Source organism: Mus caroli, chromosome 9 (assembly GCF_900094665.2).
Source record: "Mus caroli chromosome 9, CAROLI_EIJ_v1.1, whole genome shotgun sequence".
NCBI classification, from domain to species: Eukaryota; Metazoa; Chordata; class Mammalia; order Rodentia; family Muridae; genus Mus; species Mus caroli.
The window spans coordinates 16943038-16955127 of NC_034578.1; the positions used below are offsets into that span (position 1 = coordinate 16943038).

The 12090-nt window shown below is 50.2% G+C and overlaps 1 protein-coding gene across 2 annotated transcripts in view; it reads right to left on the bottom strand.

Annotated features, from left to right (window-relative positions):
• Nucleotides 1-10188, bottom strand: part of Dnmt1 (DNA methyltransferase 1) — a 46197-nt gene extending 36009 nt beyond the window's left edge. For both annotated transcript variants that reach the window (XM_021172157.2, XM_021172156.2), the window contains exons 1-2: nucleotides 10023-10188; nucleotides 1625-1667 (exon numbers count right to left, since the gene is read on the bottom strand). In XM_021172157.2, the coding sequence (XP_021027816.1) occupies nucleotides 1625-1667; nucleotides 10023-10102 (123 nt within the window). In that variant the 5' untranslated portion in view covers nucleotides 10103-10188. The remainder of the gene's footprint in view (nucleotides 1-1624; nucleotides 1668-10022) is intronic.
• Between the last annotated feature and the right edge of the window lie 1902 nt (nucleotides 10189-12090).

The following is a 12090-nucleotide window of genomic DNA, read 5'->3' on the forward strand; positions in this document are numbered from 1 at the left end:
GGGGGTATGGCATTAGCCTCCTGCTGAGGCAGGAGGATCACTCAAGCCTGTAACTTTGCAGCCAACTTGGGTAACACAGTGAGAATTGTATCCTCAAAAAGAAAAGGGAAAGAAAAAGGGGAAAGAGGAATGAACATGTTTGAGTGTTGGGGCAACACAGCCCCCTCTTCTGCCCCTGCACCTGGTGTCTAGCATCAACTTTTTTGGCTGTTGTATAGAGGTGAGTCTCACAGCTGGGTGGCGGTGAACATCTTCATCTACTCCTCCTGCCTCCACCTCCCAATGCTAATACTACAATCATGCCCCACCACACCTGAATTTCTAGTACGTTCTGCTACGCCTTCCTACGATGTCCTTAGTAACCCGAGCGAGTGCACACATCTCTACCAGAAAGGGGCAAGGTCAGCCCAGGAGCTATATTAGATAGCTCCTCACACCGACAGACTGGCACACAGATTATGGCCTGGATTACATAGTGAGACCATCCCTCAAACAAAAGGGCTGGAGATAGGGCTCAGCCAGAAGAGTGCTTGCAGAGCACGCATGAGGCACTGGGTTCCAGCCCTAGCTCTTCATAAATTGGGTATTGTGGTACTTCCTATAATTCTAGGACTCAGCATGAAGGGGTTGGTTCAAAAATTCAGAGTCATCCTTGGTTGTACTGTGAGTTTGAGGCTAGCTTGGAGTACAGGAGACCCTGTTTCCAAGCAGAGGGAAAATATACAAGAAAAGACATGAGGAGCTGTCAGTCAGGGTCCATCTCTAACCTGGATGACCTACAGCTGTCTTCCCTAACTGGGTCAGCTCCTAAAAGGCCTGCCACAGCATGCATGATGTTAGCATGAGTCATGGCTGCATTGTAGGACCCAGCCAGCTGATGGCTCCTCAAGGCCATGTATGGCTGGCAGCCCTCTCCTGCAGAACTGAATAAATGGGAAAGGAGGCCCAGGCCATCGGGCTTGCCCACAGCCACACACTGAAGAGCTGGAGGTGAACTGGCAAGCTGAGAACGCAGCTCAGGAGTAAGAGTGCAGCGGCCCGGCAGGCATGTGGAGGCCCGGGATTCCATGCATGGCACTGCACAGGGAGGGACAATACTGTAGGCCAGGATCACAAAACTCAGCCTCCAGAATGTGTACCTAAGCAGAGCCGCACAGCATTCTACTGGGCTTGTCTGCAAAGAACTGGTCCCGACTGCTGAAGACTCTCTTACCTCTCTGGTCAGGGGAGAAAGACTAGAAGGAAAAGACACAGAAGAGGCCACCTGTTACTCAGCCTGGGAGCCTGAGGGCAGTAGAGGGTGAACAGGTCTAACCAGCTAGGTGGGTGTCTGTCAGAGAAGCACTACAAGGGCCTGGCCTGTGCATCTCTGCCCCATCTCGGTAGCTTCCAAGTCTGGCTTCTCAGGTTTCAGTAACTAGAAGGCAGATCCAGCCTTCCCGGCAGCTGCAGGACCAGGGTCACCATGGTTACTGTAATTACTGTTACTGGCAGGTCCTGCCTCCTCCTTCAAGTACCACTCCTGTACTGGGGTGCCCACTGCATACATTCTAGACCCCTGAGAGAGGAAGTAGGCAACAAGCTGGGTAACTAGACTCAAATTAGCAGATAGGGACCTGCCTACCTGCCTGACAGTCAGCCCCAGGTCTTTGCTTAGGAAAGATGCTCTATACCCGGCAGCTGGACCGTGGCTAGCTACAGTAGAGCAGGGACTTAGCTCCTGGCAGCTGGGGCCTTGAGAATGCTTGCCGGGGATGCACATTTTGGGTTCCATCCCCAGCACCCAGTAACCCAGGTGTGGTAACGCACACCTGTGAGCCCAGCTCTTGGGAGTTGGGGCGGGGGGAGATACAAGAGTACAGGGCCGCCTAGACTACATAATGAGCTTCCGATTAGTCTGGCTTCACGTAAATAACTAAAATAAGGTTGATTGTTTTAGCTCAGGCTAGAGTGTGGCAGAGCACACTGCCGAACACACACAACACCCCGAGTTCTATCCCAGCACCCAGATGAAAACTCTTCCAGGAGCTCAGGCCAGCCCGGCGACAGTCATCCCCACAGTAAGTAGCCCTACAGTTCTTAGCCAAAGGCAAGACTCAAAGAAAGGCAGCTGCAGAAGTGGACCTTTGTGGCCAGAGGCATAAACACAGCTGCTACAGCAGCCCATGTGACTGTCTTGTCCCTTTTATGCCCCACCTGAGCTCAGATGAAATCAGAAACTCCTATGTGTTGGGCAAGAGGCCCACTACTGAGTCACACTCCCAAACCCAGTTATGTGCCCTTAAAATCGTGGTGGGACACAGCTACTGTGATCACCGCTCAGCAGTCTCTAGATCCTGAGATTCCTCCAAGACAGACTCAGTCAGGTGTGGTGGTACAGGCCTGGATCCAAACACTCGGAATGGGGAGTTCACGGGCTAGCCGGGGCTACAAAAAGCAAACAAAGTGAATGACAAAGTCCAGTTCTCCCGTGGAGAACTGGAAACATCCTTAGCCCCATGCGGACCTTACAGGCTATGATTCATTTGCAACTACTCCCAACAAGCTAGTCATCTAAGGAAGATAAACTACATAAACCTTGAAAAGGCAGGCAAACATAGCCAGGTGCAGCAGCACTGCACTGGAATGCCAACACTCAAAGAGGTAGAGGCAGGAGGATGACAAGTTCCAGACCAGCCTGGATTGTATAGCTCCATCCTATCTCAAGATAATGTAGGGTTCCCGAGAAAGCGGACAGTGTTGAGGTAAAGGCACCTCCCACCAAGCCTGACCAAAGTGCAACCAAGGGGGTGGGAAGGACCTCCTACTGCAGCCCCGCCCCCCACACGCATGCCGTACACACACACAACAGACCCAATCTTAGCACATCTAAGGAAGATGAACAGTTAAATCTCGAGCTCTTTAGCAGGGCCACAGTGGCACGCGCCTTTAACCCCAGCACTCGGGAGGCAGAGGCAGGCAGCTCTGAGCTCAAGGCCAGCCTGGTCTACAGGGCAAGTTCTAGGACAGCCAGGGCTACACAGAAACCCTGTCTGGAGAGGAACAACAACAAAACATAAAACACTCTTCCCTGGAGAAGGAGCAAGCCCTATAGCACGAAGGGGTGACCTAGGCAGAGGGAGCCTCCCCAGCAGAGCCCCAGGGTGGAAGCTGCTTCTAAGACAACCCGAAAACAGCCCTAACTGTGTCAGACAGAAAAGGTACATCCAGAGAGGGGCCAGCAACTGTGGGAGACACTCAGTAGTCATCTTGTTGCAAGGCCATCAAAAGAACCACATGAGAGGAAAGACCACAACATGGGAGCCATACTCTTAGGGAAAATTTGTCTGACAGAAACATGAACTGGAGAGACTGCAACGGTTGCTATTTCAACATACTAAACCAGAAATGCTCGTCTGAAACCCAACTTGACAACACAACAGGGCCTGTTCTAGAGCCCTGCCTTTTCTGTCTGCTGCTGGGGTGGAAGTCAGGGCCTTGAATATGCTGAAGCACTCTCTCCCACCCAGCTACACCCACCTGGCCCCCTGCCTCTGACTAGGCAAATGGGGTGAGGCTGGCTGATGAATCAGATAATATCTTGGGTAGCAAAATGATGTCGTCCCTTCTCACAAGATGCTGTTGCTCCGAACCCAGGACTCGTGACTCTAACTTATTTGGCAACAGCGACTCTGCAGATGTGACTAAGATTCCAGCATTTTCGAATGAAAGATGGGAAGCTTATCAGGGACAATCAGCATGGGCCTAATCGCTCTGCTCCGTAGGCACAGAGCCTTCTAGCTGCACTGCACAAGGTACTAAAACATGGAGGAAGGGTCAGAGACAGGGACTTGGCCTAAGAGGCTGGCTCTAATGTGGAGGTGCTGGCAGGAAAGACTGAGGGGTAGGAGTGGCCCTGTCAGACAGTTTCAGAAGCTGGAGACTACTCAGTTTGGCCTTAGCCAGACACAGTGGCGCACACACGCAACTCCAACACTCAAGAGGCCGAGGCAGGAACATCACGAGGCTCAGGTCACCCTGTTACATAACAAGTCTGAAGCCACAATGAAGAGGGATGGGAAGATGACTCAGCAAGGGCCCAAGTGAGGATTCCTGGACCCACGTAAAAGCTGCAAGCGGAGAAAATGACCCTAGGCTCGACAGCTAGCCAACCTGATCAAAGAAGAGCTCTGGGCTCACCGAGAAGATTTTTAAAAAAAGATTATATATACAGCATGCATGCCTGCAGGCCAGAAGAAAGCACCAGATCTCATTAGAGATGGTTGTAAGTCACCATGTGGTTGCTGGAAATTGAACTTGGGACCTCTGGAAGAGAAGGCAGTCCTCTTAACCTCTGAGCCATCTCTCCAGCCCATGTGAGAAAGATCTCAAAAAATAAAATGGAGATAATTTTGGAAGACAACCAACAGTGACCTCTGGCCTGGCAACACATGCACACTCACACACTGAATATACTAATAAATGTACTCGGTGTGTGTGAGTGTGTGTGAGTGTGTGTGTGTGTGCGTGCGTGTGGAGAGAGAGAGAGCACGCTAGCTCAGTCGTTAAGAGTTTACCGTACAAGTCCAAAAACTTAAATTTGATCCTCAGAATCCACACAAAGATGAAAGTGTGTCAATGCCAACAATCTGACCTCTGACCTTCACACATACCACGGTAACACCCCCCTCAGTGTAGTAACTACAATTTATAAAAGTTATGTTAGGATAGCCCTTAGATGTCTATATGCATGCTGAGGAGCACAGCTGCAGTCATACACACGCATACATATGCAAATGTAGTACACACCTGGCACAGGCTCACAAGGCTGCAGGAGGGAAGCCGAGTTCAAGATCACCCGGAAGTATACAACTAGACCCTGCCTTGAAATTACCAAGAAATTAGGGCCAAGCATGGTGGCACATGCCTTCCAGCACTTGGGAGGCAGTGGCAAGCAGGCAGGTGATCCAAGTTCAAGGCCAGCCTGGTCTACATTCTCAGCCAGGGCTACACAGAGAAACCCTGACATAAAAAACAAAAACATTTCCCACAAACAGCAAGAAACTAGAAGTCAGCTCCCCAGGAGGACAGACTCCCTGCCCGTTTCCAGAAGGAATCCAGCCCAGGAACATCTCGGTTTCTTCTCTACCCATCCCACCCCTCAATTCCTGACCTACAGAACGATAGCAAGAGAACAGTAGTGTCTGTCCCAAGGTGTGGCTCAGAGGCACAGCACCTGCCTGGCATGTCTGAGAGCCCCAGCTCCACTGCCACACTGAGAAGATAGACAGAAAGTCACCTCAACCTCTGAGAAAAGAGCTACATGCTAAACCAGGCTTGGCAGCTCATGCCGGCAACCCCAGCAGCACTCGNAAGGCTGAGGCAGCAGGTCAGAGAGTTAAATAGCCTGGGCTACAAAGACCCAGTTTAAAAACAGAAGGGTGACTTGAGATCTGGCACACAAACTGCCTAGGCAAACTGCAGAAAGAACAAGTCTAGATCATTCTACAAGCGAGCTTGGAATAAAATCCAACAGTCTACTGCACAGCGTACCTGAATATATTGTAGACGCTCCCTGCTCGCTGCTGCGATGGCCCAGGGTAGAGACCTAACCTGCTACCATGAGTTCAGCAGGCCTACAGAACCCTGAGTCAGCTCCAGCCCCATTTTTCAGATAGCTCACCGAGTGGTAAAACAGCTGCCCTGAGTTCCAACCCCAGTAACACCCGCCCCCCAGAATGGATGGGGAGCCCTGAAGAGATGGCTTCGTGGCTGCATTGCTCTGCACCTGGGTCAGGCAGCTTACAGCACCCTCTCCCCATGTAACTCCAGCTCTGAGGGACCCAACCCCTTCCTGTGATCTCTATGGGCACATGCATGCATATGACACACACACACAGATAAATAAATGGAAATGGACAGGGCACCAAGATTAAGATGACAACTACAGCCGGGTGTGGTGGTGCACACCTTTAATCCCAGCACTCGGGAGGCAGAGGCAGGGGGTTTTCTGAGTTCGAGGCCAGCCTGGTCTACAAAGTGAGTTCCAGGACAGCCAGGGCTATACAGAGAAACCCTGTCTCGAAAAACAAACAAAAAAAAAAAAAAAAAAAAAAAGACAACTACACCACTGTAAGGGACAGCATAGGATCTGCTGCAGAGAGAGGTACCCCCACTCCCCACCCCCTCCACCAGAAAGCTAACAGACATACAGGCCTGGGATCAACTTCAGCACAGCAAAAATAAAGTTTAAGTCATAGAACTCGACCCGCTTCCTAATAAGCTAAGCCAGGCTGTATTAGCCTTCTGCAGAGTGAGCCTAAATGCAGAGGGAGAAAGTCAGCGCCTGGAGAGCTTGCTTAGCGCAGCTGAGGCTCCACAGAAACCACGGATGCCAGCGCCTGAAGTGGAGGCAGGAGGATGAGGACTTCACGTCATCTTAAGCTACTCAGGAAATGGGAGGCCAGATCCAGCTACCCCACTGTCTAGAAAACTCCATCAGAAAAGGGCTGCGGAGGTCAGTGAAGTGACTGTCACACAAGCACAAGGACAGGAGTTTGGATCTCAAAACTCAAAGACAGGCATGGACCTGAGAAAGGTCCCCTGAGCTTGCTGGCCAGGCAGACTAACTGAATCAAGTGCTGCAAGGTTAAATGAAATGGTCTCAAAGCAAAGGTTATCAGTCCCCTACTCAGTGGCACAGGTAGGAGAAGGGTTTGTTAGCTCCAGGCCAAGTTCTACAACAGCTGGGGTTCTATAGTGAAACCTTGTCTCAAACAAAATTCAAAAAGCAAGGAAGGTTGAAAGTGAAAACCCATTTGCAGGGCTCCAGGGGCACCAGGCACACACGTGGCGCACAGAGACACTCACAGCAAAGCACCTACACAAGTAATCAACCCGCCTGCCTCCACCACCCCCTCTCAGCATAAGGGAGAAGGCAAGAAACCAATTCCAAAAAGTTCAAATGTAACTTTAAAATAAATAAATAAGCTTTTTAAGCTGGCCATAATAGCACATGTCTCTAAGTAGTCAAGAGGCAAAGGCAGGTGGATATTTGAGTTCAAGAGCAATCTGGTCTACACAGAGTTCCAGGTTAGCTGAGGCTACATGGTAAGACCCTGTCTCAAAATGAAATAAAGTTTACAGTCAGATGAAATGGCTCCACAGACAAAGACACAGGTTGTCACGTCCCACGACCTGAGATCCATTTCCAGGACCCCTAAGAACTGACTCAAGAAAGGTGTTTTCTGACTCCATCCATACACTGTACAGACACAGACAGATAAACATAGTTACCCATGGCTTGGTGAGACAGGCACTTGTTACACATTCTTGACAGCCTCAGTTTGATCCCAAATCCACATAAAGGTGAGAGAGTAATAAACACCACAAAGACCTCTAACTCCCACGAAGACCTCTATATGCCACTGTGGTGCATATGCACAGAAAATTAAAAAGCCGTCCCCTAACACATACCTTCATGTATATGTACATATATATGTGTATATATGTATATCACACACACCATTTATACACAGGTTTAACAAAAAATAAGTAAAGAGCAAGCCAGGCATGTAACACACATCACTCAAGAGGCACAAGAATGGCAAGATCAAGACCAGATGAACTACACAGAAACTGTGCCTGGAAAACAAGTTTTAATTTTAAAAAACTGACTGAAAGAAATTAAAAACCCATGCCAACCAAGGAATCTCAGCTATGTGAAAGGACACCCCCTGCTCGGGAAAAGAAATCCCTCACCTTGCAAGGTGTGAACGTCTGAAATGAGGCCTTAGTTGAATTCTAACTTGTGACCCTCCTGCTCCTGCCTCCTGATGTTACAGGCCATGGCCACAACATCTCACTAAAAAGCATGATTTGATTTTTGAAAGACACCAGGTTTACTATATCTCAAAGAAACTGTCAGTCTGGGGCTGGCGAGGTAAGAGGGATGCTACCAAGCCTGATGATCTGAGTTCCCATACACAGATCCTGGGGAAAGGCCAGTTCCTGCAAGGGGTCCTGACGGCCACACAAGCTGTAGCACAGACCCACATACACACTTAAAGACTTAAAATCCAAATGTTGAAGATACTATATTTTATATATCCAGAGGAACTATGCACACTTCTATTTAAACAAACTGCTATTTAAATACAGAATAGCAGCATGGATGGAAGCTGCCTCAAGGCCTACTCAGCTCCTGGACTATCCTCCCAAATGCAGGTACCTCTCAAATCTCATACTGTAGACATTTTGCTAGTAAGTTTTTCTAAATCAAGAAAAGCTAAGCCAGGCACGGTGTCATATTCCTGTAATCCCAGCACTTGCGTAGATACAAAAGATCAAGGCTAGCCTGGGTTAGACAGACAGCCGGAGGCTAGCCTGCTTGGCCTACAGGAATCCCTTCCTGGAAATGAAAACAAAGCATACACGGGTAAACCAACCAACCAGAGGACAGGAAAGACAAAAGACAGAAAGGCAGGTTACAGACTGTCTAGCTTTAAAAAACCAAATACTTTAATTATGTATGTATTTTTTGGTAGTATAAAGAAATCTGTTGAGGTGTCTCACAAAGGCTTCAGATTTTTATGCCTATACAATCAAAAACAAGCATTCAAAAAACTAACCCAAACTATCATGATGGCACATGCCAGTAATCCCAGCCCTGAGGAGACACAGGCAGAGAGAGAGAGAATTCCAGGCCAGTCTCCAAAACAAGTGAAAGGGCTGAAGTATAGCTCAGTACAGAGCTTCAGGTCCAACCCTGGGGGCGAGCTGGGGGCAGGGGTATTTGACAAGGGGAATTCGGTCAGCCGCTTCTCCCACTTTATCCCCCAAAGCTCAAACGGGAATCGGCCTGGCATCACCCCAGTAAACTGATCCCTGGGACAGCAAAAGCAGACTCAGAATCGGGTTGGGATATGTCCAGCACTAGCAGGGCACCTATGACTAATGCTCAATGACGCGCGGGACAAGCTTTCAGGAATGAACTGATTGACGATGCCCTTCTGGAACAGGAAGCGGGAGCCAGTGTTCCCGCCAATCCTTGCACACAGCCGTCCTCATGGAGGCGTGGAAGGTACTAGTGGAGGGCCCATTACCCAGGTCTTCCTTGACTGCTTGGGGGCAGAAAGGGGGGATTCATATGCACTGAAATGGGGGACTTTACCTGCCATCCCTCACTCCTGGAAATAAACACTGGACAATGTAAAAAGCTTCCTCGATGGCGCCAGGACCGAAAGAACTGGTTTACAGGTGCTAAAATAATAGGGCGGGGGCCGAGACATCTCACTACCATTCATCTTTCCTTCCCCCTGATAAACACTTTGGATGGAGTTAAAGGTTTCCTCGATTGCTCTGGGATCTCGGGACACAGTTATGTCACTGCCAAAGTGGAGGGCCCATTCTGCAGCACTAGCTCTTTCCAGGCAGAGTCTCTTTGATAGCTCCAGGATCGCAGGAGCTCCTTTACGTTAGGATGAAAACAAAACAAAAACCCACGAGGGCTGCAAGCTACCCAGGCCCGGTCCGGCCCGGCCCGGCAGGATGAGAGAGAAAAGGTCCTAGGACTTGACAGCGGGGCTGGGAAGGAGGGCCCTTCTGAACCAGGGCCAGGGGACCAGGCGGAGGGACCCTCGGGTGGGCGCGGCGGGATCTGCAGGGCACCGGAAGTGGAGGCTGGAGCGGGGTGGGGGCTTCAGGGTGTCCACAGGCCGGGAGAGTGGCACTTCCTGCACACCCAGGAGCCTGGCTGACCAAAGAGGGGAACCCCTGAGGGTGTCCCCAAGCTTGTTCTATTTCAGAGGGCTGATCCCCTTGCTCCCTCAGGCTCCCAGTCAATGGGCTTGCCAGCACCCCGGCCCCCACCCATTTTGGCGCCAACAGCTAAGGGCACGCGCGACAGGAAGCACAGCCCGCGCCAAACGCTGCCCCGCGCATGCGCGCCCGGGCTGTCAGCGGCCGCAGGGCCACCCGGAGATACCCCAATATATGCCTCGGCATCGGTCCCGCCCCTCACCCCCACCCTGCGTGGCACCTACCGCCTGCGGACATGGTCGGGGAGCGAGCCTGCCGGGGAGGCAAGCGCAGGCACTCGGGCTGGAGCTGTTCGCGCTGGCATCTTGCAGGTTGCAGACGACAGGACAGCTCTGAACGAGACCCCGGCTTTTTCGCGCGCGCGGAAACCAATTGGGAGGGGGCGGCGCAAGCGGAAGCAGCATGTACCACACAGGGCAAGAGAGTGGGGGAAGACCATGCTATGCCCGAAGGGATTGCGCATGCGCGCAACAGAGGCACCCACACCTCCTGGCTATAGTGGGCTCGTCCGTGCTGCGACTGGCGCCACCCACCTCTCCCTTGCCTGAAGAGGTGGCTCGGCACTTGAGAGCAGGTAGTGCTGCCCTTGCAGAGGATGACCCTGGTTTGCTTACCAGCACCCGCATCCAGCCGCTCCAAGCCCCTGTAATTCCACTTCCAGGGGGTCCTACGCCTTCTTCTGGCCTCTATGGGCATTGCACTCACATGCACAACACAACTTAAAAATCTTTTGAGTCTGGCAGAGGCTGTGGCATGCATGCGTTTGATTCCAGCACTCAGAACGCAAAAGCCAGAGGATCTATGTGTGTTGAGCCTGGTCTAAAAACAAAATCTTTTGAAAAAGGAAAAAGCCAGGCAGTGGTGGCGCATGCCTGCAGTCCCTTACACTAAGGCAGAGGCAGGCAGATCTCAGTTTGAGGCCAGCCAAGTCTATACAGTTGAGTTCTAGGACAGCCAGAGCCACACAGAGAAAGCCTGTCTCAAAACAAAACAAACAAAAGTGGGCTTGTCTGCGCTGTGGCTAGCTTCCTCCCTACATCCACCCACATCCAGCCACTCAAAGCCCTGTAACTCCACTTCCAGGGGAAGGCCTCTGTGGGCACTGCTCTTAAATGCACCAACAATTTTTTAACCCAAGATAGGCTTGACTTTACTATGTATACAATAGATAATACGATTGATCTTGAAGTTCAGATCCTCCGGCCTCTCTGGTCTTGAGTGGTGGATTTATGGGTATGCCCCACTGTAACCACTATCTTCACTGTAAGATGAAATCTGTGGTTCTGTAGTGTCTAACTATATGTTCATAATTGTACAACATATTTCTGGAACTTTCCATCTTCGGGAGGAGAAACTATAGGCATTGCTCTATCCCCCTCCCCTTCTGCTCATCTTTTGTAGAAATACATGAACCCTTAAACAAAAGGCCTCCCATCTAACCCCATCTTCACCCCCTTGTCCTCTAAAACGACCATGAGCACACCATCTGGACTCTTCCTCAGTGGCTTCATCTATCAATCAGAGCTGAAATCGCCTCCTTAAAAAGGTAATTCAGAAGAGAATTGGACCAATATACCAATGAGTATAGTGGAAAGGCCAGGAACCACTTCTGCCATCTGGGTTGAATAAAAAAAAAAGCAGATCGCAGAGAAATGATATTTTCTATTTACCTTCCACATGGTATGGAAGGACTTAGAATATACAGTTCAACAGCAGAATATTAACCTCACAGCAGAAGCCTTGGGAGTCATCCCTAGCACCAGATGAATAAAACAATGACGGAGGACCAGAAAGACAGCTGAGAGAACTGAGCCGGAAGTTGTCTCCCTCTGACCATGTGTGTAAGTTGACATCACATACCCACGCACATGTACACAAATGTGAAATTGTTAAAGAACCTTTCCCAACAAAGGTAACTTTAAAAATCCTGAGGCACTGGGGATGGAGAGATGGCTCAGTAGTTAAGTGCTCAGACTGCTCTTTCAGAGGTCCTGAGTTCAATTCCCAGCAACCACATAGTGGCTCACAACCATCTGTAATGGGGATTTGATGCCCTCTTCTGGTGTCTCTGAAGACAGCAACAGTGTACTCATATACATAAAATTTTTAAAAAATCCTGAGACAGGCATGATAAAAGACATCTATTCTAGCACTTAGAATCTAATGCAGGAAGATTGGGAGTTTGGAGCCAGCCTCATTACATAGTGAGATTCAGGGCCTTGTCTAAAGGAGAGACAGACAGACAGAGACACAGACAGAGAAAGAAAGGGAGAAGAAAGGAGAGAAGAGCCC